Source organism: Chaetodon trifascialis, chromosome 15 (assembly GCF_039877785.1).
Source record: "Chaetodon trifascialis isolate fChaTrf1 chromosome 15, fChaTrf1.hap1, whole genome shotgun sequence".
Taxonomy (NCBI): domain Eukaryota; kingdom Metazoa; phylum Chordata; class Actinopteri; order Chaetodontiformes; family Chaetodontidae; genus Chaetodon; species Chaetodon trifascialis.
In genome coordinates this window covers 12,654,176-12,678,042 of record NC_092070.1, presented here as the reverse complement: position 1 = coordinate 12,678,042, position 23,867 = coordinate 12,654,176, and the positions used below count along the sequence as shown (strand labels likewise).

Below are 23,867 nucleotides of genomic sequence, written 5' to 3'. Positions count from 1 at the left end.
TTCAACTCTAAGGTTTGCTACTGTACCAATACATATGTTGTTCTCGCTGGGTTCCTCAGCTGGTTCAGTTTGTGTGTAGCCCAGTTCACAGGCACAGGTGTGAGCTCCAGGTGTGTTGGTGCAAATAGAATCAGGACCACAGACGGTTGAGTTGAAACATTCGTCGATATCTGAGGAAGCGACAGTTACTGTTAGTGACGGTCTTCTCATTAAACTGAAAATTGGCCCTTCAGTGTATCATCTCATCTTTTGACTGGGCTAAAAGGACACAGAGCAAATTACATTTGCCGAGTCCATTATATACTCTTTAATTCTGCAGTTTCCCCTCCCTTTTGTCCTATTGTGCCTTTGCCTTCCTCTCTATCTTATGATTTCAGCATTTGAACATAACAAATTCCCACTTTTACATAAACAAATACCCAAAATCCATTCTCTTTTTCTAGCAAGCCCCTATGTTACTAGAAATCAGGAGCCTGAAACATGTTCCTTTTTGTCCATATCCCAAGCTAAATCTGTGTCTCTTACTGTAATACATCGCAATATTCAAATATCCAGTTGCAAAGACAAAATCATCAGCATAGTATAGCATAGTACAATATAGGCTAATATAGCAGAATATAGCATAACTAAGCATAGTTGTGTGCATGTATGCTTAGTATAGTATAGTATAGTATAGTATAGTATAGTATAGTATAGTATAGTATAGTATGGTATGGTATGGTATGGTATAGTATAGTATAGTATAGTATAGTATAGTATAGTATAGTATAGTATAGTATAGTAGAACAGACCTTGGCAAATAAAAGTGGAATCAGATACAATGTGGTAGCCTTGGTGACATTCACACACATAACTTCCTGGGTTGTTTTGGCAGGTCCCGTCAACCCCACAGACGTCAAGACATTCATCAATATCTATAGAGAGCAATTGACAACAGACTCATATCAACCCATGAACACATCCAAGCTGCATAAATGACCCAAATTGCATCAAAGAGAGAGAGACAGAAATAGTTTTTTCAATGGTACCTTTGCATGGGTTGGACTGTGAAGTAGGTAATGCTGGATTTGTTGCATTGAATCCATCCAAACACATACAGCTGTATGATCCAATGGTGTTGATACAACTGGAGTAAGGGCCACAAATTCCTGCAATCGTCTGGCACTCATTTATGTCTGACAAGAGATATTGTGGACAAGATTTTAAAGACTTACTGTTACAGTTTCTAATATTGTTATATATTTTACTTATTTTTATATTATTCACTTACTGTTATATTTTTTACTGTTCTGTTTCTCACCAAAGCAAATTCCTCATATGTGTAAAATCGTACTTGGCAATAAAGCTTTTTCTGATTCTGATTCTGATTCTGAAGACAGACAAACTTTAAGAGCACACAAGACTTCTGGATGTAGTTCCTTCTACAGTTCACCCATTTTCACCATTTGAATTAAATAAAATGTACTTACCAACACAACCATATGAATCTGGGGTGGGTTGGTATGTGGGGGGTATTTCATACCCAGGAACACAGTCACAGCTTCCACTAGATGAACACTGAGCAAGTGGTCCACATGAGTCTGGATTACACTCAGAATGATCTGAACAGACAAGAAAATACTATGATATTATCATATACTGAATTCTAATTTTAAAACATTGAGTTCTGCAATCCCCCACCCAGGCTTAGACTTTGGTGCTATATTATATGTGGGGCCAGATAAGGGACATTTAATTTGGCAGTGTCCATCTATTGTATTGAAACTGCAGGTCACATGACTCTCCCCCTATACACAACTAATAGAAACAGCTGTAAAACAAGGAAGAAACTAGACTGCAAAGTCTAGGCACAAAGAGCTATTGTGCAATTCATCTAAGTGGAGAGTTCATCGGCTCAGCCAGGTTATGTAATTTGGGGCCGGTGTACCACAGGCCCCTTGGAAGGCTGATATTCCTGCAAAGTTAGAGATTGCTTTTAAAAGCTAGCACAGTGGAAAACACAAGAGGAGTCGTGTCACAATCACATGGGGTTCATCAATCTCTTCTGTGACTCCTTGCTGCGCTCAGTATACAGAGTTTACCGGACCTCTGTGTTAAAAGTTCCTGAACAAATCATGCCAACATTTTCACTTGTCTTGTTTTTGTCTTGGTTTTTTACTGTGGTAGCATGATATTTGAGCCCATATTTTTTGTGAACATTTGTTTTCCACTACTGCCACGGCAGTTTTGTAACATTTGGAAGTTAACACGCAAATTTTGGATTACAAGCTGTCCATCATTATTAACATCATTCCAACAATTTGCAGCAACTCACAGGTCACGTAACCCATGATGGTATATGGGTGTTGTAATGGTTTGTACACGTAGAATCCTCCAGGACATAGAGCCACATTGACTGAAAAATAATGTCCGGCACAGTAACCAAAATAAGCGTATGCCCCCATTGTTGTGGGGGTCGCAGACTCAGTAGTTGGATATGCATGCGGAATATAAATCGGATGGTATGTGCCACCAAAATTGTAACCGAGACAAAATGTAGTCACTCTGTCTCCACCAATGCCCGTGAAGCGCCACCAATTGTTAAGAAGTTTCCCATCATCGTTGGGAAAGGCCGGGATAGAAGTTGATCGAAAGCCTTGGTTGCGCCATGGTTCAGTTATGTTGGTGTATCCATCACAAGAACCTGCGGGGGAACAAGGAAGCAATGATAATGATGCTTTAATGGTTATTTCACTGTTTGAGGCTTTCGTTGTTCTGTCTGTAAGTGTGTAAATGAATATCATCCGTACCAGGAGGAAAATCACAAGCGACAGGGATGACGAGCAAGCCTTTGAAAAGGAGAAGCAATGAAGAGTTAAGGAGAAGTTGCCAATGCCATTGTCAATTGCTAAACCTTCTATAAACTATGTCAATTTGAAACATCAAATAACAAGAAATGATAATCTCAACTAGAACATAGAAAAGTAGATTTAGAAGACACTCAGTACATCCAAAGTTCTGAATGCCATATTTAAAGATTCATTGAAGTACGAGTGATGTCTTTATAAGACTGAAACTAAATGGCTTGTATCATAATAATAAACATTATTTGACTGGAATTATTTTTCTTTACTGTAAGTCTCAAAACTCTAATTTAAAACAAATCATGTCCAATCCAACCAACCTTATCTTCAAATTGAAAATTAGCAGCACTGACATATCTTGAATTGAATTATAGGGACTATCCTCAATTCATGAGATTGGAGTTTGGAGATTTTCAAGCATCTTTAGGAAAAGCAGGAATTCACTTACCCAAGAGAAGTGGCGAGGCACAGTACTTCATCATGACATGTCAAATCTGCAGATCAGGTCTGACTGCCTGAACTCTACCATCTAAAATTTGCAACACCCAAAAAGTGTTTTTAAAAGCTTTGATTCAAATGTAAAAAAACATGCAAATTCACTGGCTCACATGGTTGAAGGCCGCTTCACTTATCTATGCAAGCAAAAGTAAATATAAGAAGAGAAAAGGGAAAGGTGCAGCCATGGAGAACCTCTGTTACAGATGTGTACCAAGACTGCAATCACTGAGGTTTAATAAACAGCGTTTTATTGCCACCCATATGCTGATTGTGTTGATTGTGTCTCTTTTGTACTGTGTGTGTGCTGGTAGGCGTCACCTTCTCCTTGACGGTGTTGCACATTCAATCTGTGTGTCTGTTGAAAGCCGTAGCCGGATGTTTTTTCCAGTTCTTTGGTCTTTTCTGTTTCCCTTTGCTGATCCTGCCACAGTGTCAGCCATAACCACAATATATAAAGTTAAGAGTAAAATCTAATGCTTCATTTTAACTGGCTAATAACTGCAAAAGTTTGCGTGGGAAAATGTAAACCTAGGCGCTACATGCTGTGAATTGTTTCATATGATATCATGGCGAATCAGATCTGATGACAGGCATTAGACATAGCTTTATAGAAATAGTTACAAAACACAGTTACAGAGATGGTGCACACAAACCCGTTTTTCTGCAGTGACATGAACACGTTGCGTTATATCATTTCATGTCGTAAACATCTGAAATTGTTTCCACATATCACTAACAATATATAACAGATAATAGCTTATATAGCCCATCTATTCTCAGTGGGAGAAGACGGGGTGTCAAAAAATTGAGTACATTTCAAAAAACTGGGAAAACTGTATAGATGATTATTATAACGATGATCTATCAAGGAAAGAAAATACAGGGCAGGTGCAAATGTAAGATCTGACTGAATTCGAGCAGTTGGAATCAGGACCAGAGACAGCAGCATCTTTGACACACTCATCAACATCTGTAAAAATACAAGACACACAACTTAAACAATAAACCAAATAGCTTTGCACATGACTCTTGACAAGTTGCAATTGAATTTGCAGTTTTCCGTCTCTTCCCAGATGCTGAAAAACACTGTACATCTGAACAACATCAATTGAAACACCAATGCAGATGTTGGTGTTGTATGAGTAGTATGTAAGTAAATTAAGTATGAGCTCCAGGTGTGTTAGTGCAAACAGAGTCAAGAACATTCATCAGTATCTCAGGAACAGTTAAAACAATTGAAATTCTGAATATCTAAAAATAAACATGTTAGTCTAGAATAAAAGCACCAAAGTATGAGTTTAGCAAGTGTTAGTATTTATAAATTATATAAAACCCACTGTTCAAGAATCATAAGCTTTAACACCCTCTAGTGGTCACAGAGTGGAACTGCAACACGTTCAGTTACTCAAGTGTCTGCATGTCATAAACTCCTTAAGAGTCTTTTTCTCTTTCCCTCTCCTTAGTTTAGAATTACGAGTGTGCTGCCCTTTAACGGTCACATTGAGTAACTACATCAGTACAAGAGCATCAAGTGTTTGAGGAAGACGTCAAGTAGGGGCCATTGAACTAGATGTATGAGTGTTAGGCCAGACATGATAGCATTGTAACACTTCCGGTTTGCTCTTTTAAAATGCAGTCACAGACTAAAGGAAACTAGATCAATTAGTTTTAAATGGCACTGGCCATTGCTCTATAGTGGTCACAATTATATACTTTCCGTGAGCACAGTAAAGCTTTCGTGAAAGCACGGAACCGAGGCCCCGTGAGGACAGCGGTTAGCGTAACAGAGTAAGGCGGAGGCTGGAGCGGGCTGCTAGGAACCATTATTTCTAGTACAAAGTTCCTGTCGACCATATTAAGGAACGGAACAAGTACAATAGGATTGCACGCACCGGTAAATCAGCGAAGATGTTTTAGACATATTATGCAGTTATTTTTTGTTTAATGTGTTAATACTCGATATATCTGTGTGCACAACTTGTCCCTTCATTTAACACAAACCCTTTGTAAGTTTAAAGACGGGCTATCCGAGTAACGGTTAGCAGTAGCTGCAGAGGAGTTGTTCATTTGTATATTTTAGCATCAGGCGCTAACGTCGGTACAAGAATCTTTTGACAAAATTGCGCTCAGTGAAGGACATTATCAACTTCTATTTTGCGTTTCCTGGCTGTTTTAGTATCAATTTATGGAAACATATATTCAATGTCGTGTGTTCTTTAACCACATTCAGCTTATTAACGCCTCCTCTCAAATCGTGTACCCAGCTAGCCTGAAGCAGCTGTTGATGTGGTGAGAATATCCAGAGACAACCAACCATGACTTCACTGGTAAGTTTTCACGCTACTCTCAACTACAAAAATCAGCCTTTTATGAAGTCTGTGTGTACCGCTGTAAACGTATGTCAGGCTAACTGTAGTGAATGCTCTAACCAAAATCCTCTGAATCTGTTTGTCTCACAGGGGAGCAGCAGTTCCTCAGCCACAGAATACACTGTGCGAGTCCCCAAGTGAGTATCATGGTCTTAAATGTAAATATCCACAGTGAAGGACAAGCTGGACAAGCCTAACCACAGATCATTTTTGTGGCAAAGCTAGGACTCTGTCTTTGGTGGGCATGTGGAGCACCTCTGTGTTCACATGGGTTTGCTGAAGGCAGTGATCATTTCAAAGTGATTTGTTGTTGTTTGACAGGTTTTGATTCTGTGTATGTGTACCAACCTTTTTGATGCCCTTCACACTGATGCATGCTGAAATCTGCCTTTACAAATAGACATGGGCTTATTAGATTGCATGGTGAATTGTTTATACTACAAGCATTAATGTCATTAATGTGAATGTACTTGTTTATCGGCAGTAAGTTAGTTTGTATGATCCGGCTGTGACTCTCTGTAGGAACAAACAGGTGAAGTTAAAGGATTTTGGTTGCCTTTCTCTTTGTCTGTTCCATAGAAACACCAGCAAGAAGTACAACATCATGGCTTTCAATGCAGGAGACAGAGTCAACTGTTCATCTTGGACACAGGTGGGCTTCATGTCAGTGTGTCTACGAAGTGACTGATGGCCTGAGCTGCACTCGCCACTAGGCAGAGTCCCACTGAAAGAGAAATTGCAAGCAGCGCGATTGCCCTAAAAAAGGCACAGAAAGAAATCAAAGAATACAGAAAATCTGAAGTCTAACTTAAGTTAGCGACCACAGCAGCTGTCTTTCAATTTGACACGTCCTAATGTCTCCCTCTCCCTTCTCAGGCTCGTATGGAAAGAGACATGAGCGCTCGGCGGATATATGGGGAGGAAGAGACACAGGAAGGCGCAGCTGGGAGTGAGTTTGGCAAAAAGCAGCGCGAGGAAGCACGGCGGAAGAAGTTTGGTATCGTGACACGCGAGTTCAAAGTTGAGGATCAGCCCTGGATTCTCAAGGTCAACGGCAAGGCTGGCAAGAGGTGGGGACAGAGACGCTTCTTCACTCTCTGCTCCACTGTCCTTTTGAAGCTATCTACATTCAGACAGAACACATACATATGTTTAATGTAGTTGAAACTGACATGTTTTTGTGCAGGAGTTATTATTTACACAGTCAGTTCACAATACCTACGTTTTTGGAAATATATGCAGGCATTTTCAATACTTTCTCCCTCTGTTTGTGTAAGGTTCAAAGGTCAAAAGAAGGGCGGAGTGACAGAAAACGCATCCTACTACATCTTTACACAGTGTCCTGATGGAGCTTTCGAGGCTTTCCCTGTACATGGCTGGTACAACTTCACCCCGCTGGCCAAGCACCGAACGCTCACTGCCGAGGAGGCTGAGGAGGAGTGGGGAAGGTGAGAGAGGGGAGGAACTGGGAGGGATGTAGTGAAGAAGCAAACAGGTCTTAGTTTACGCAGCTGGCCTGGCTGTGTCAAACACTGACTGTCAGACATGTGTGTCCATTTACAGAAGGAACAAGGTGGTGAATCACTTCAGCATCATGCTTCAGAGACGTTTCAGGGAGCAGGAGCGTGGCGAGGATGATGAAGATGAGGCTGAGAAGTCGGGGAAGAAGAAAAAGAAGACGGGTGGGAGAGGGGGCGACTTGCGTATTCACGACCTGGAAGACGACCTGGAGATGAGCAGCGATGAGAGCGACAGCAGTATGGGGGATGGTGAGGAGAGAGGGGCTGAAGGTGGAGAGCGTTGTTAAACAGCGCCAGCTGAGTGGACATGATGACATCATAAACCTGCAAGTTAACAGACACATCGTGTCATTTCGTTTTTGTTTTTTTTTTGACAGATGGAGAGAGCAAGACAAAGGCGAAGAAAGACACGGGGAAAGGAAAGAAGAAGAAGAAGAGGAAGAGCAATGACGAGGCCATAGAGGACAGCGATGACGGCGACTACGAGGGTCTCGAGGTGGATTACATGTCAGATGAAAGCAGGTCAGATCCTTTGCATTCTTACACACAAAGACTCTTTATGGACCCTACGGGGTGTGTGTGTGTGTGTGTGTGTGTGTGTGTGTGTGTGTGTGTGTGTGTGTGTGTGTGTGTGTGTGTGTGTGTGTGTGTGTGTGTGTGTGTGTGTGTGTGTGTGTGTGTGTGTGTGTGTGTGTGTGTGTGTGTGTGTGTGTGTGTGTGTGTTGAGTTTCTTCCTTTCTGAGTGTGTTTTGTTTTCTAAAAGCAGTTCAGACGAAGAGCCAGAAAAGGGAAAACCCAGCAAAGGAGAGGACCTCCCTAAAGGTCAGACACCTGCAGTGAACATTACTGATCTGTTAATTACTAAATGTAGAAAAGACAGATTATTTTCTGCATATGTAATGTATGATAATAAAATGTAGAGCACAATCACTGGTCTAGTAATGATTTGACTGGGAGGAATTTCATGTTCCTGTCCATAATATTGGTTGTTGTCTTTGATATTTCTGTGCATTTTGATGTTTCTGACTCATGGGTTTTACTGGATGAATGATCGGTGTGTCTTTGTATTGGTTTTCCTTCCAAATGTTTGCCCTTTTATAGGAATTGATGAGGCGTCTGAAAGCGAGGAAGAGAGCGAGGAGGAGAAGCAGAATGAAGAGGAAGCAAAAGAGGAGGAAGAAGAAGAGGAAGGAAAGAAAACCCCAGTCCAAACGGAAAAGAAGAAGAAGAAAGGTACAGAGACAGATGACGGTCTGATGATACACACCCTTGACTGAGGGCTTCATGAATACGAGCAGTGTTCAATGACGCTCCCTCCTGTTTAACTTCAGTCGTATGAATTTGTGTGTCACAGACAGCAGCGGAGAGTCCGACAGCTCAGACGACAGCGACATTGAGGGAGAGACGGCCTCAGCTCTATTCATGGTGATTAGTGTGTGTGTTGTGTGAATGGTTCTGTATTTCCATTTTTTCACTGTTTTTCTCAAACGTCTCTCTCTTTCCATCCGTCTCTCAGAAGAAACGCACGCCACCGAAACGCGGAGGTGGGCGTGGCTCCGCAGGCAGCTCCAGGACTGGCAGTCGCCCCGGGACACCGTCCATAGACTCTGCCTCTACGTCCAACACACTCCGTGCTGCTGCCAGCAAGCTGGAGCAAGGTGTGTGGTCGAACAACACAAATCCACAAACACATAGAGAAACTTGAGGTCCCTCTTTTTGTTGTTACATTTTAACTAAATCTCCCAACAGGGAAGAGACAGAATCAGGGTTCTGGCACTGACTCACCAGCTGCCAAAAGGCTGAAGATGGAGCCCAGCAGCCAGAGCCCTGCTCCCTCTGGGAAGAGTACACCTCAACCCCCATCAGGCAAATCCACTCCAAGCTCGAGGTTGGTTGAAATATTGTTATTTATTTATTTATTGTGAGAACTGCAAATCATGTTCAAGTTGACATCAAAATACAAGTGAATTTAAGCCCAAACAGAAAAAGTTCCTTTTGTTCACTGCTTAAAAACTCTTTATTTCTTCTCCTCCACAGTGATGTGCAGCTAACAGAGGAAGCGGTCCGGCGGTATCTGATCCGTAAACCGATGACCACCAAAGACCTGCTGAAGAAGTTCCAGACCAAGCGCACGGGTTTGAGCAGTGAGCAGACTGTCAATGTGCTGGCACAGATCCTGAAACGCCTCAATCCAGAGCGCAAGAACGTGAATGACAAAATGCACTTCTACCTCACTGAATAACCGACGGAAGCGAGGGACGGTGGAGAAGACAAGGAGAGGCTGAAAGTGTAATGGGGTGTTTTTGTGAACCTGGCGTATACAGGGAAGAGAGGTTTTGTGTCCAGGTGGTGACATGCCACAGGATCAGAGGTCGAAACTGTCTTCACAGGAGGCATTTATCATAAAGTATTTCGGCAAGCATCTTGAATTTGCTTTTCATAGGTGTGACAGTGAATGAGAGAAACCTTGTTCATGCTGAGTGAAAAGCAGCTCGGTCTCTGTGTGTGTGGTTCCTCTCCACGTGTGAACAGTTTAACTTAGAGCTTGGTAATTGAAGAAAGTCTTAAACTTGTTTTTCTTGGAGTAGAAAGTTTTCTAATAAAATGTAAAATCTGCTGCCGAGTAAGGATTTTTTTCTTCTGTGTCCCATCTGTCATGCACAGTTTGTTTTCATGGGGTGATAGCAGAACAATGATACCTTTATCTTGGTTCAAACCACTGCCACCCACCCTTCATCAATGGTAAGGTTAAGGAGAGTGTACTCAATGGAAAAAATAACAGCTAAACTCCATGTAAACACAGAGTTTTTAATATATAGAAAGCATTAATAGCAGAAGCAGAACCAAAGAATGGTGTTGATTTTCAGCTCAGCGTTTGGTCACTTCATTTGCAGGCGCTGTCATAGTTGGCCACAAACCAGTCACAGGTCATATTTATAGCTAGAAGGAGAGAAAAATAACAAAAAACAACCACTTTCAGCAGGATGAGGGTGCATGCAAATATTCATTCAAAGCTCTTATTTGTGTGTTGACCAGCACAGACTTGTCTGACACCAAGGCTTTTTGTTATTGTAGCCTACCACGCTTGAAAGCCATCACCTTCAATGTGTTATTACAGAAATTGTCAAAAACAGAAGGTGTGTTTTATAGATTTTTCTTGCATGCAGAATTTTGAGATTTTGACATTGAAAAACTGAAGAATGCTAAAACAACATCAGCACTCATTTATCATAAAGATGGAGAGTACAGTGAGTTCCAGGGACGGACTGACCATCTGGCATAGCGGGCATTTTCCCGGTGGGCCGACGTGCTATTTGGGTCGATAGTCGGCCACTTGTTTTTAATTTTAAATATTGGTCTGACCGGCCCATAATACCAGACAGTCGATCAGCCGATTGACATTGGGCTGGCCCAGTCACATCGTTAAACACCAACCACTTTCGCTTTGGTCTAGCCGGCATAATGCATTCGGCAAAAAAAAAAAAAAAGTCAGCGCAAGAGTTTGTTCATAACCACCGACCGGCCCTCGACACACGCTGGTCTGCGGCCCATAGGTTATTAAATTAACTGACACTTGACGGATCTCATCTCGCCCAATCATAACAATCAAATCACAATCAAACACTTCCCCTCATTTGCGTCGGTAACGTAATGTGTTAGGATCTTCGAAAATGGAGAGAAAACTAAAAGGAGGTGCAGAGAAACTGCGACACAAGAAGAACCTGGCTCTTCAAGCCAACGCTGCCAAATGCGCAAAATTTCTGATATGTTTGCCACGTCAGGGCCTTCATCAGCTCCCGTGGCCGATGACAGCGGTGGTAGCGACATCGAACAGGGACATGCAGTAAAACCTGCGGTAAACTGGACTGCTTTCCTATTATTAGTGTGTGCTTGTCCCGGTTGGATCCGGGTCTGGTCCCGGGTCGGATCCGGGTAACTTGCACGGGACCGATCCGGAATTTACCCGGGACTGACCCGGAAATTTCCCGGGACTTTACCGGGACCGACCCGGAATTTACACGGGACCGACCCGGAAATTTCCCGGGACTTTACCGGGACCGACCCGGAAATTTCCCAGGACATTGCCGGAATTCACCGACCTGGGTAAATTCTAGACCGATCCGGGAAAGTTCCGGGTCGGACCCGGGTAGGTACTGGATCGGATCCCGGGTCAGATGCTGAAAAACTGATTCATACCTTTAATTCAAGCTGACTCGACCCAGCTGTTACCATCATTATTATCAGTGTGTTTCCCGGGTCGGATCCCAGCCGGGTTGTTGATATTATTATCATTGGTGTGTGTGTGTGTGTGTGTGTGTGTGTGTGTGTGTGTGTGTGTGTGTGTGTGTGTGTGTGTGTGTGTGTGTCGGGTCAGATCCTGATCCCAGATCATGCCTTTAATTCAAGCTGACTCGGCCCAGCTGTTATCATCGTCAGTGTGTATCCCGGGTCGGATCCAGCCCGGGTTGTTGGTATTGTTATTATTAGTGTGTCGGTGTCCCGGGTCAGATACCGGGTCGGATCCCGGCTCGGGTTGTTGTTGTTGTTATTATTATTACTATCATCATCATTAGTGTGTGTCTCTCTGTGCGGCCCGGTACCAAATGGCCCACGGACCGGTACCACTGCTGTACAGTATGTTCTGTGCAGAATTTAAATAATTTTAGTTTTGAAACATTTGTCAGGGGTGATGATGAAGATACGGGTATGATGTATTGATATAAGGTGTCCTTAAACAGAGTGTCTCACCCTGAAGTGCGCAAAGTGCAGATACCTGTAGGGGGACCTGCGCCCTGCACTTCTTCTGACAGGACGCTCTCATCATAACGTGCCAGTAGACGCGGATATTTCCTGCAAAGGACGGATCTTCATGTGTGCTGCTGCTGCTACAGTGCAGCATGCAGTATCTTACGTTGTCACTAAGAAGCCGGTGCAAGCGCAAACTCAATTCCAAATAATGGATCGATTACGTCCACCTCTAATAGTCCAAAGCCAATCCATACGCAGCCGAGAGGGGCATGAGCTCCTCCTTGGGGAAATTTCTGAAATTGTAGTTTTTATATTTTGCGGCTGACATAAAAACAAAGGTCAAACAAAGCAACAGTGTAGCCTCGTGCGCAAAATTCAACCCATGATAAGATAATATCCGACATATTAGTCTGCTTCCTCTGTCGTCTTCTCCTGCTGGTAACTTTACCGTGTCTGTGTGGTGGTCTGCTGAAGCGCTTAGGGGTCTGTGGGAATTCCGGGATGACCATCTGGCATAGCGGGCATTTTCCTGGTGGGCCGACGTGCTATTTGGGTCGATAGTCGGCCTCTTTTTATTTATTTTAAATATTCGTCTGACCAGCCCATAATACCAGACCAGTCGCTTTAGTCTAGCCGGCATAATGCATTCGAAAAAAAAAAAAAAAAAAAAAGTCAGCGCAAGAGCTTGTTCATACCCACCAGCCCTCCACACAACTTCCATAGGTTATCAAATTCACTGACACTAGATGGGTCTCTCTCTCTCTCTCTCTCTCTCTAGTTTCTACACTGCTATTTTTATCTTGAAGACTGACCAATAATTAAATCTCTCTTGCTTTCTCTCTCAAACATACATACACAGAGTTCAAAGTTCATTCAGGAGTTCAGCTACATTCAACCTTTTGGACTGGGTTAGTTCACAATTTATGGAGTACTACTCTTGGAAGAGTTAGCATCTGATCCATCATTTCTCATCTCTATTCTTTCTCTTTCTCTTTTCTTCCTCCCTGAAACACATAGGTACACACAATATGATGAATTCTGCTTAAAGGTCCATTACTGTGATGGAGTGGTGGAGTGTACTTTTTTGTAATGTTAATAAATTAGACTTTTTGGAAGTGTTTCCACTTCCACTCTCACTGATTCCTGTCAACTCATTGCATGGCTTAAGGTACGTGGCTTTAAAGAGTTGCACAGTTGGTGTACACATTCAAGAGACCGAAAAGACTGAAAAGGTGTGCGTTATCGAATGTGGTGGGCTGGTATGGTCCAAAATGCCAGGGACGATTTTTTGTCCGAGTCCTCCCCTGGTGAATTCTGACTTTCGGGTGTGAAGGTGAAGCCGTGGGGAGGTAGCATCTTAGTTTGCCGTTACTGGCTGTCTTCCTCATCTGGCCATCAGACAGGGTGGTGTCAAATGTCAGGCATCAAGGGGATACCAGATTTTAACTGTGGGCTTTGACCTTAATAGGCTGCATACAGCATAATGTAACTGGAATTAATACCAAAACAAGAATCTATTTGGAAAAATAAAGGAAAACAGTTGCTCAAGAACAAAAAACATTTTCATCCTCAAAAACGAGTTTTGCATATAATCTTAGCAATATCCTACGGAGCCCCTAAAGTGCCACGAAAAATATAAATAGAATATAATATATAAAAAAATCTAAAAATATAATAGAAATAGAAATAGAAATAGAAATAGAAATAGAAATATATATATATATATATATTGTGCGCACAAGATATTAAATCGAGCGCACGAGATGCTAAAACGTGCGCACATTTAAGCTAAATCGGGCGCTCGATTTAATTAACTCGGTCATTTATTCAGACAGGCGGTAAAACATCCCATGTCTCAGGGCAAGAGCAACAAAAATGTCAATATATGACATTGCGAGGTGAAAATAAAAGTTAATTAGCTGAGTTCACCTGCTGAAAAGAAACCAACAGTGACAGGATAAGCTGTGCACGTGAGACTGTGCCTCTGTGTTTAGGGCCCAGCGCTGTGCCCACCAGAGAGGATGACGGGGTCAACTTCCTCATATTCTCTCAGGACCCAAATGATAAGAGGCCCAAGTCCTGAGAAAAAACACAGATGCTCGGAGTGTGTGTGTGTGTGTGTGTGTGTGTGTGTGTGTGTGTGTGTGTGTGTGTGTGTGTGTGTGTGTGTGTGTGTGTGTGTGTGTGTGTGTGTGTGTGTGTGTGTGTGTGTGTGTGTGTTATTCACTGCTAACATTTGTGTGTGTGTATTGAGAGTTAATCACTTCTGGCTTTGTACATCTTGTTAATGAGCGCTGACAGCACATGACCATTTTCAATGCTGAAGTTGTCATAGGGACCAAACACATTGGTCGGGATGACGGCTGTGTAATGCCGGCCGTGCTGCTGGAAGTATGCCCTGTCAACACACGGACACACACACAGCAGAGCGATCAGACATATTCAGGTCTGCAGGAGTTCATGGTGGTTTGTTCCCCCTCTGTCATGGCCGGTGTTTCACACTTTGCACTTCCCACCTCCAGCAGTAAACACAGAGTTGTAAGTCTTTGAGTCATGAGGTGGTGCGTTATGTATCTATCAGAGTGGAGAATTACAGTGCAGATAAAGTTAAACAGATGTGCTGTTGCAACATTGTGTTCTGACCATTACTGGCAGGAAATCTGAGCCAGTCAGTGATAGATCATTTTGTGTTCCTATATTTGATTCATTTTTCTCAATTCACAGCTTGACAGTCGTTCCAACAAATAACCCATAAAGCTCCCTGAAATTAAGCTTGAATCAACCTAAAAATAAGACAAGATGTAACTAAAAATACATTCCTTTTCAGAGGACCAAAAAAGAAAAGAAGACTCACCATGGTCTCATCAATGGGGTATGTGGTTCTGTCAGGGAAGATACAGCTGGACAGGCAAGACATGACCTTGGTGACGCCCATCTCGTGAGCTGTTTGCAGGACATTGTCATTGATTTTGATGTTGTCCCTCTGTGGACAGTGTAGAAATTTCCCATAGACAGTAGTGTAAAATACAACCATTTACAATTTGCATTTCAGGCAGTTGTGGTGGATCACTAATGTACTATAGAACCAACATCTGCCCAACATCTCTGTTCAACACCACATTGGATAGAGGTTGGAAAAAAATACAGGTATGAAAAGGGGCTTTGTAACTTTAGGCTGCCTGTTTGAATCTCTGTGCACACTGGGTAAGTCTGGATAGGAAAAGTGAATCAGCAACTTCTGAGGTACCTCTGAGCAAGGCTGTTAATGCTCTACCAGTGGAGCAGAGTAGACTCATTGAAAGCTAACACATAAACATTATATCTGAGTGCATAAATGAGGCTGTAGCTGAACAAAGGCGTACATGCTCAGCATTTTTTCCTTTTAACAATTGAATGAATGCAGTAGTTGTCGCTAGTGTAACTTTGCCACAATAGCTTCACAATTGCATGATGTTTCCTCCAGTGAGCATAAAGAAGACGAGAAAGACTCAGACAGGCAACACTCCAAGTCAGCATAGAAGATGCAAAGCATGGTGGCAGGAGTGGTGATGTAGACTGACAGGCAGCAGCAGAACAGATACAGTGTGACAGCATGTTAAGCAAGAGCTTCCCATCCAACACAATTTGCAATATTATCAGTGGAATTTTTTTTTAAAGACACAAAAATCAACTTCCGATTATATTATATGTGTTATATTATTCTAATCTATTTGCAGGTACAGCTAAAAGAGGTCAAAAGAGTATGATTGCAGCAACTTACACAAGGTCAGTGCCCTCTTCATGGAGGAAGATCCATTCTTCTCCTTCTAGTTTCCCACCTTCCTGCTGCACCACATGCTCAATGGCTTTGCCCACCAACTCAGACCCAGAACCAAAAAGAACCTTTCTTGCATCCAACTTCACTTTAATTTGATTTGGAAATTATTCAGACTCTGTATTACACAGAAGCAGAGGAACACACCACTGTGATGGTAATACATAAAAACATGATTCAGAATCAACTTAACTTTTAATGTGAAACCAACATGTATAAACAAGCATTTCATACATTTAGAGTTGACATCCTTTCCAGCAGTGAGTGATCACTGACATGATGCTCAAACTAAAGCCAGCATGGTGCAGTTGTTGTGGAAGATTGTGCAAAAACATGTTAATTTAAATCAGCCATTGCAAAACCTTAAAGATGCTCTGATAAACAAAGTCTGATAATAAAAGGCTCATTCTGTTGATTATTGTCAGACAAACAGATCAGTATGGAGGGTGCCTCAATTACAGTGAATGTCCTGGACACTTCATCATAGATAGGTATATAACAATAATATTAAATTAAATATTAAACAAAATGTTAATTAAACAAAAACATTAGGAATATCAGTTTTAATATCTTAATGGACATCAGTGACACAACCCTCTAAATTCAGGTTGTTATCTGCTCAAGTCCAAGCTGAGTGGAGGTGGGATTTAGTCCGGAAGGTTCCGACAGATGACAGAGATGCGGCGCTGCCGAGGAACTTTCTGTCCATTGAACACAGACTCCTCGTCTTTCAGGATCTCGTGAGTGAAGTTATATCTGGCCTCGTTCCTGCATGGGTGTGAAATGGACAGGATGAAACATGAGGTTATAGTTAGATGTCGTTAGGTGTCCAGCAGAGTATGACACTCCCTGTCAGGACATATGTGTTGGTTGTATGTGCACTCACTGCCTTTGATTGCTGCTCATCCTGTAGTAGAGCTACAGTTTCAGCAAATCAGCCCTGCGTCGCAGTACAGATCTTTTATATTCATATACATGATTTGAGTCAAGTGCAGTATATGCTGTACCTCAATATATAGAGGGAGTGTCGGGGCAGCAGCAGGTCCAGCCATTCGTTGGCGGCATCCTCCTTCACCAAGCGCATGATACTGTCTGACAGAAGACTCAATCCGGCAATGGTGCTCCCACAGAACTGAAAAATGACAGAGAGAATGACATGAAGCACAGCTGAGGTCACAGCTGATTGTATGCGGCACTGCTCATGCAGGGAAAAAGAAAGAGGGACCCACCTTGACACTGTCAATGTGAGGCTTGATGTAGCCAGTCTTGTCCAGGTCTAGAATGTGCACAGGCCCGAGGAGTGGACTACCCTCAGGAAACGCTGCAGATCGGACACGATTCAGGACCTCCTCGCACGCCGCCCCCCAACTCACGCGCTCGGTCTCTCGGTACCCGTGAATAGCCTAAATGTGGGGAAGTGAACACGGCACAATCAAAGTCTATTGGGATAAATGAATCATAAAATGTGTAATCTGTAACCCCCACAACTTAAGGTGCACCTTTACGCGTTAATTCGCGTTGATCATGAACCTGACTCACATCGTCCCAGTGGTCGAATTCGTAGCGTTTCTTCTTCAGGCCTGACTCCAGCTCTCGCAGAAAGGCCCGCTCCTCCTCCTCAGTGATGAAGGCCGTCCTCACCTCCACCTGCGAGCCCAGTCTCTGCACGAGCTCCCGGCTTGACCCGACGATCAGAGGCTCATCGCTGTGAGGTAACAGGCCGCCGCTGGCACAGGAGCTCAGACAGCGCCGGTGACTGACGTAAACAGCTGGTTTATGGATTCCCTTTAACACTGTCAGCAGCAGTTTCATCCTCCTGTCTGAAATATTATTCTATTGGCCGACCTCACTACACTTTTACTTCACTTAAGTTGCGTTTTGGGCTTGTTGACAGAAGTCAAACGGCTATGTGGGACGCCATATTGAAAGCGCAGTGCATTCTGGGGGGTGTAGTCTTTCCGCGGTAAAGCGCATCAGCGATGTTGGGTTTCTCTGCCAAAGGTGTAACTGAGTTATTAAAACCTTTGAAACTTTCTTGTTTGCATTCTAAATATTGAGTTGAGTGTAGAAAATCTTTGCAAATAGTTGTTGTACATTATATTATATTATATTATATTATATTATATTATATTATATTATATTATATTATATTATATTATATTATATCACTTGGTCTGGTTTTTATATGACACCCCGTGTAGGCTATGGACTTGTTAGCTTTGATAGGACATAGATGTAGTCTATTTCTCTACAATTTACTCATTACTCATGGTCTAATATTGATAATGATCCTTAAAAGTAATTGTATTACTGGCCAACAGCTTGCCTCAATATATCTGTTTGTATATTATCTTTATGTGCAAGCTTCCAGGCTTGCATGCAATGCTCAGCCACAAAAGAAGGTTACTGAGTCCAAGGCTTCTCTTTGCTCTCTTGCTCTCATAGCTTTGGGATATGAACGCACAAAGGGAAGAATGGCAACACGGTGGAAGGAGTGAATGCGGATGTTGCAGTTCTTCACGCTGACCACTGGAGGGCAGTGGACACTCATGATTATAAATGCACTCAGGCCTGCTATCCACTCCAGCTGCGGCAACATCTGGTGAAAACTTCCAAAGTAAAACATTCAGAGAGGAAGTGGTGTTTAGAATTTAGCCACTGCCAAGTATGTAAATGCACTCAACAAGAATGTTATTTTGCTGGTCATTGGAATGCATTAAATGGTGAAGACAGTGCTTGATTTTGTCCAGATTAATTACTTCACTATTTTCTAAATTATTAATAACTTAATTGTTCACTTAATATCATGCTTTAGTGCTGTCTCCATCATAATCAGACAAGAAAAAAAATACAGTAATGAATGATAGTGAATGATAATTAAGTAAATAAGGGCATTTGTATAATTTAAAAATAAAAAAAACTGAGAAACAAAATACCTTCAGAAATTATTGGAGAGGTAAAAAAAAATAAATAAATAAATTGAATAATACAAGAAAAAAATACAATATTCTGGATTTTCTGTGCACCTTTGGAGCCTGCATAGTAAAGGTGAGAGAGGAACTTCCATAAAGCGTTTTAAAGGTTGGAAAAGAAATGGAGTATGAAGAGAGAGGGAGACAGAAAAGAGTTCTGAGAGCAGATAAAGCAGTGACTTCATGCTCACTAGAGATTCCCCCAGAAAAAAATGTTGGCCTATTTACCGATAAGCACAGGTTGCCAACCTCTCTCATGCTCCCTCTTCTGCTTTGTTTCCAGAAAAAACTTTTATTTGTGAACTATCGGTATAAAAGGAAAGCGAGGCCTATCCTTCATCCTCGCATCACAATCTGTGAAACTTAAAACTGGTGTTGAAATTCTGCACCAGATCTAAGACAGGGTGACTGTCAGGGAGCCAGCAGGAGACTGAGAAACAGATGGAGAAATAAGATTTTGCTTGTGCAGGACCAGCTCTGTTAACCTACTTATTACGAGGTTGATATTTCTAGATGTTTAAAAATGCACTGTGCTTATTTCAGCAGCTGAATACTCCTCATGTGGGTGTATTCTTGTTTATTGCACTTTGGTCTACTTACACACACGCACATTTTTGTTTGTGAGCAAGAGCCTATACATGTAACATGCACATCCAAATACCTCCACTTCATATATACAGTGATTATTAGAGCTCCTTCTGTGAGCCGGCTGTTGGTCTCGGTCAGTGAGCATCCACAATGAGACTAACTCCCCCCCCACCCCACCTTCCTCCAACACACACACACAAACTGATGTGATGCCCATTTCATTGTTGGATGCCATGTTGCTGCCCCCAGCATTACATTCATCCAGCCATGATGAGTGTTTTGGGTTCATATTCTAATTCCCAGTTGGTGCACTCATTTAAAGCTTCTACGATTCACTGCATTATCATCGGTCAGCCTGTCCTGGAGGCATCATTATGCCTTCTGTTGAATCATGCAGTTAGACTGAAAATAGCCAGGAAAACACTTGGCAGTGGTCAGTGTGGATGGTACACGTGTGGAACCTGTCTGCCATTACTGCACAGTGGTAAGCACCAAGAAGTTAGAATGCCGTATGTTAATCTAAAGATTTTTATGCATCATAAAATTGGGAAAATTGAATGGATGTTATTTTAGCTCTCATTTAGAGAGGCACAAATAGCTCGACACTGGTGTGGCACATACTATATCTTTGTTTAAAAATGTAAGGGAGAAGGGAAAAGGTGTGAGATGACAAACTTAAAGGACAAATCCACTCATTCTACACGTCAAAGTCTCTTCAAAATCTGGTAAATTGCCTCAAATCATGTCACTTTTCAACAATTGTAAGTCAGACTAGGTGACAACTGTGAACTAATAAACCAGTGAGTAAGTTAAACTTACTGTGAGGTAGACGTTAGGATGCACACAGAGGGAGAAAGCAGCGAAAGTTAAAATGTGGCTGTTGTCTAGCTGTGAATCTGTCTCTGTCTGTCTTGTCAACCAGTCTGTCTCATGGGCTTCCACAGCCATCACCAGTCTAAGGAGAAGCTGAAGCCATCACTGCAGAATCTCCCTTTCTTGCTGATAGCATACTTACACACACCATGGCAAGCTCAGCTCATGACTCCCCTCCCAGGTCTTTCCTGATGTGGGAGCATTGCATATGAATGTATGGCTTCCCATACGCTCCGCGTCCTCCACGTCTGGCTCTGTCACTGGCGGTGAATTGGCTGTGCTGCCAGCTCTTCCCTGCGTGTACGTGATGTATGTGCATGTGCTCTACTCATTTACCATATGATCCATTATCCATTAAAGCTTGCATCAATTTTGGTGTAGTGTGTTTGCCATAAACCGTCTCTTATGCTGCTTTTTTGCTGGTCAGACCCAGACTACATGTTAAACTAAACTAAATCATCTGACCCAGTTTCCCTGTGGCTGGACACTTCATTTTTATCTTCATTTATCTTACTTTTCACTCTGGTACGACAGCGGCAGAACAGCATTTTTAACACATACTGTAGTATGTCATTAACTGATGTTTGGCTGTTAACCACAGTTTGTTGTGTATAATGTGGACCAGTCGTGCAGATGTTTACATGTAAGTCTGCATCGGGTCTGTGGAGGACTGGGTTCAGCAGGGGCGGAGTGCTCTACATGCATCCAGCCATTGAATTATTCAGTCTTATGAATCATTGAGTCACGACACTCCTTTTTAGGCCCTCGCCTCAGAGCACCAGCCTCACAGCTACCCACTATTTGAACATCTGACTGAGAAAGAAAAACAACAGAGAACAATCTGAGCAATTTTAAACTCTAGAGATGGAATAAATGGTTTTTAATCATGTTGTCATGGTGGTGACGATGCTTCTGTCAGATTTAGTGATTTATTTAATGTGCAAAATATAGGGGTACCAGAGTCTTAACATACTTTTGCTAACAGGGTGGTAACAAATAATTCTCAGTACTGTTATTCATTTCCAAACATTAACTTTAGAAGATGTGGTTGTCTTTTAGCTTTTAGAAAGAATGTAAAATGTCACCTGAAGTTAATCACACATTATTTCTGAAATAGCCTATATCCTGTGCATTCTGTTGAAAAGGCATGAGCATTGGCATAATTGTAGAGCTCAACAGGTAGTCCAGAGTAAAGGACTAAGTAAAGATTTACAGCCTTAATGTCACGGTGGCCTGTACGAAGAGGCCAAACATCTTGGTCCGCCTGTGTTCCCCTGAAACCATTATCAACTTAAACCTATTAAGAACTTGTACATTCAATAGTGGGTCAGTGTTCATATGTGTGTATACTCCTGTCTTAAAGAAAATATTATGGAGTGTGGTTTCAGTCTGTGTTAAACGCTGGTTACTCCCTCACAGACGCTGCCGTAGAACAAAGATAGGCAATCATGTAGCATTCATTTTCCCAGCCAAATATGCTATAAATACACACAGTTTGTAATGTATCTCTATCTATCCTATAGCGAGCCACAGTGTGTGTGTTCTTGTGAGGTAACAATGTTTTATACATGGGCAGCCTTGGAGCTGTTGCTCCTCAGTGCTTCTTGCGCTGACTGTGTGGAATAACAGGGTTGGACAGAAGGCTGCTGCTCCTCAAAGGCTCCAACTCTGAAGGGCAATAGATAATTTCACAGATCATCACACCCAAGTGTAAACACACACGTTTGTGAACACACGCATGCACATGATATAACAGGCTGTAATATTGGAATACATTCTTTTTAAGCAAGAATGAAACACGTTTTCATATCCACTCACTGCATCATGAGTTGCTTTTCGGCTTTTGCAGATTTTTTAAACAGCTGTGTGTTTGTGTGTAACAAACTACAGAGTCTCTGCATTTCAACACACCCATTGTAACAAGTGCAACATCACTCAAATGTAAAACAGCCATAAACTAGCAAGGGGCTAAACCTTGTATGATAAAGTGTTACCCTCCTAAACTATGATGCAGTATTTACAGTATTTGTACTGTACAGGCACACAGGCAGCATCTTATACATTCCTTTGCTAATCATCTTTCTCTTATTCATGATTTATCTTGAAGTTTTTATGGTGTTAATATCTTGATGGCTTGTTTATCCTTCATGTTAATGCAGTAAAGTGCTCTAATATGTATATCTCTCTCACACACATACACACGCTTTCAAGGGTCAGAAGAGACCACGGGACCACGGCAAACTGCAGCATGGGAGTCACCCCTCAAGCCCCCCCTGCAGCCGCCACATAATCCTGTACTTATGGTTTCAGGTACCCCAACAATCCACTTTGCTCTCAATGCTGCTTTGACTCCATGAGGCGCTCTCCGTGGTTCTAACAGGGTGGCGCTGTCCATGGTCCTTAACTGGGACCAGTCAGGCAAGCAGTATAGCACATTTCCATACAGTCAGCTGATGGCAGTGGTATTCTTGATCTGATCTGATCCTATCCCATCCCAAGAACTAACATGATTTTATTAGGGTGCGTGTATTGAGATGTTTTGATTGGTTTTTTAATCTCTCTCTCTCTCTCTCTCTCTCTCTCTCTCTCTCTCTCTCTCTCTCTCTCTCTCTCTCTCTCTCTCTCTCTCTCTCTTCGGTAATGATCAGGAATTACATTTTTTTTTCTTCCTGCATGCCCTTGCGGTGGGGTCAGTCTCTCTCTCTCGCGCGGCCGGAAGCCGAGCTCAAGCGGACACAAAGCAAAAACGATCCCTCTCTGACATATCGTATAGACGTTTAAGGTCGCGCTGTTATCGATCGGCGTTCGCACGTGCAATGTGTCTCCTGCTTCAATCTCTCGAAGAGGTGATTTAATTCTCCCGGTCACCCTTAAATCTGTATATGTACTATCATTTCCCATTCACAGAGGCGGCTATTTCTGGAGTCAATCAATTAGGTCACATAATAGATTAAGAGAATGCTGTCCTGTGATATTGTGGGCTGCAGCCTTCCTCTCTTCTTCCCGGGGGGCTTAACGTAGCGTTTGCTCACAGTGCAGTTGTGAGTGACTCATGGCATGCATTGTATATGAGACCACAAATTGCCATCTCTGTTCTCCATAACCAGAAAATCCAATAAAATCACCCTGCACAATCAACGGTGGAAAACACCATCGGCATTCCGAATGAAACTGCATCTTTGGAGATTTCAGTTTGAAATTGGTTTCGCTGAAGGCAAAAAAGACTGACATGTTTTACCTACGAGACGACAGGTTTGGAAATCCGCATGGGATTATTTCATTGTGTGACAAGAAAGAAAGAGAAAGACTGCAGTTCTTATTGTCCATCCACGTTGCCCTTGTGTACTCTGTGTTAAGTCACGGGGAATCGTTGTGGGCTTTGGCGCAAAGCATATGGTCGCACCTTGAACGGGCACCAGTGTTTTGGTGGAGCTTTGAGAAAAGCCTCGAGGACAGGAGAGGAGAGGATCCTCGACTCGGTTTCGGGGAGGGAGGGAGGAAAGAGCTCTCTTCGTCCATTAATTTCCAAATGTCTGTTGCTAAGAATAGCCTCCCCCCTCCACCCCCCCACCCCCTCCACCTTCCCTAACAAACACTCACAGACTCGCGCGCGCACACTTTGACGCACATTTACTCTCCTC

At 42.5% G+C, this 23,867-nt stretch overlaps 2 protein-coding genes and 1 pseudogene across 3 annotated transcripts; 1 reads left to right on the top strand and 2 right to left on the bottom strand.

The window, feature by feature from the left end:
* The first annotated feature begins 5,177 nt into the window (after positions 1–5,177).
* On the top strand, positions 5,178–9,847 carry gtf2f1 (general transcription factor IIF, polypeptide 1). Of its 2 annotated transcripts, none has more exons than XM_070982055.1 (14): positions 5,178–5,235; positions 5,606–5,668; positions 5,801–5,847; positions 6,290–6,362; positions 6,587–6,780; positions 6,988–7,158; positions 7,274–7,479; positions 7,608–7,752; positions 7,997–8,052; positions 8,332–8,463; positions 8,585–8,655; positions 8,747–8,888; positions 8,980–9,118; positions 9,268–9,847. In XM_070982055.1, the coding sequence occupies exons 2-14, from the start codon at positions 5,657–5,659 to the stop codon at positions 9,470–9,472; spliced, it is 1,593 nt and encodes a 530-aa protein (XP_070838156.1). In that variant the 5' UTR covers positions 5,178–5,235; positions 5,606–5,656; the 3' UTR covers positions 9,473–9,847. The 2 variants fall into 2 exon arrangements, with proteins under 2 accessions (XP_070838156.1, XP_070838155.1); XM_070982054.1 differs by having other exon boundaries at positions 5,190–5,235; positions 7,994–8,052.
* A 4,122-nt stretch (positions 9,848–13,969) lies between these two features.
* Positions 13,970–16,071, bottom strand: LOC139343201 (GDP-L-fucose synthase-like; annotated as a pseudogene).
* On the bottom strand, positions 15,860–17,735 carry alkbh7 (alkB homolog 7). Its single transcript, XM_070981400.1, has 4 exons — positions 17,333–17,735; positions 17,023–17,196; positions 16,801–16,925; positions 15,860–16,561 (listed from the first exon to the last, which is right to left on the bottom strand). The coding sequence occupies exons 1-4, from the start codon at positions 17,603–17,605 to the stop codon at positions 16,441–16,443; spliced, it is 693 nt and encodes a 230-aa protein (XP_070837501.1). The 5' UTR covers positions 17,606–17,735; the 3' UTR covers positions 15,860–16,440.
* Between the last annotated feature and the right edge of the window lie 6,132 nt (positions 17,736–23,867).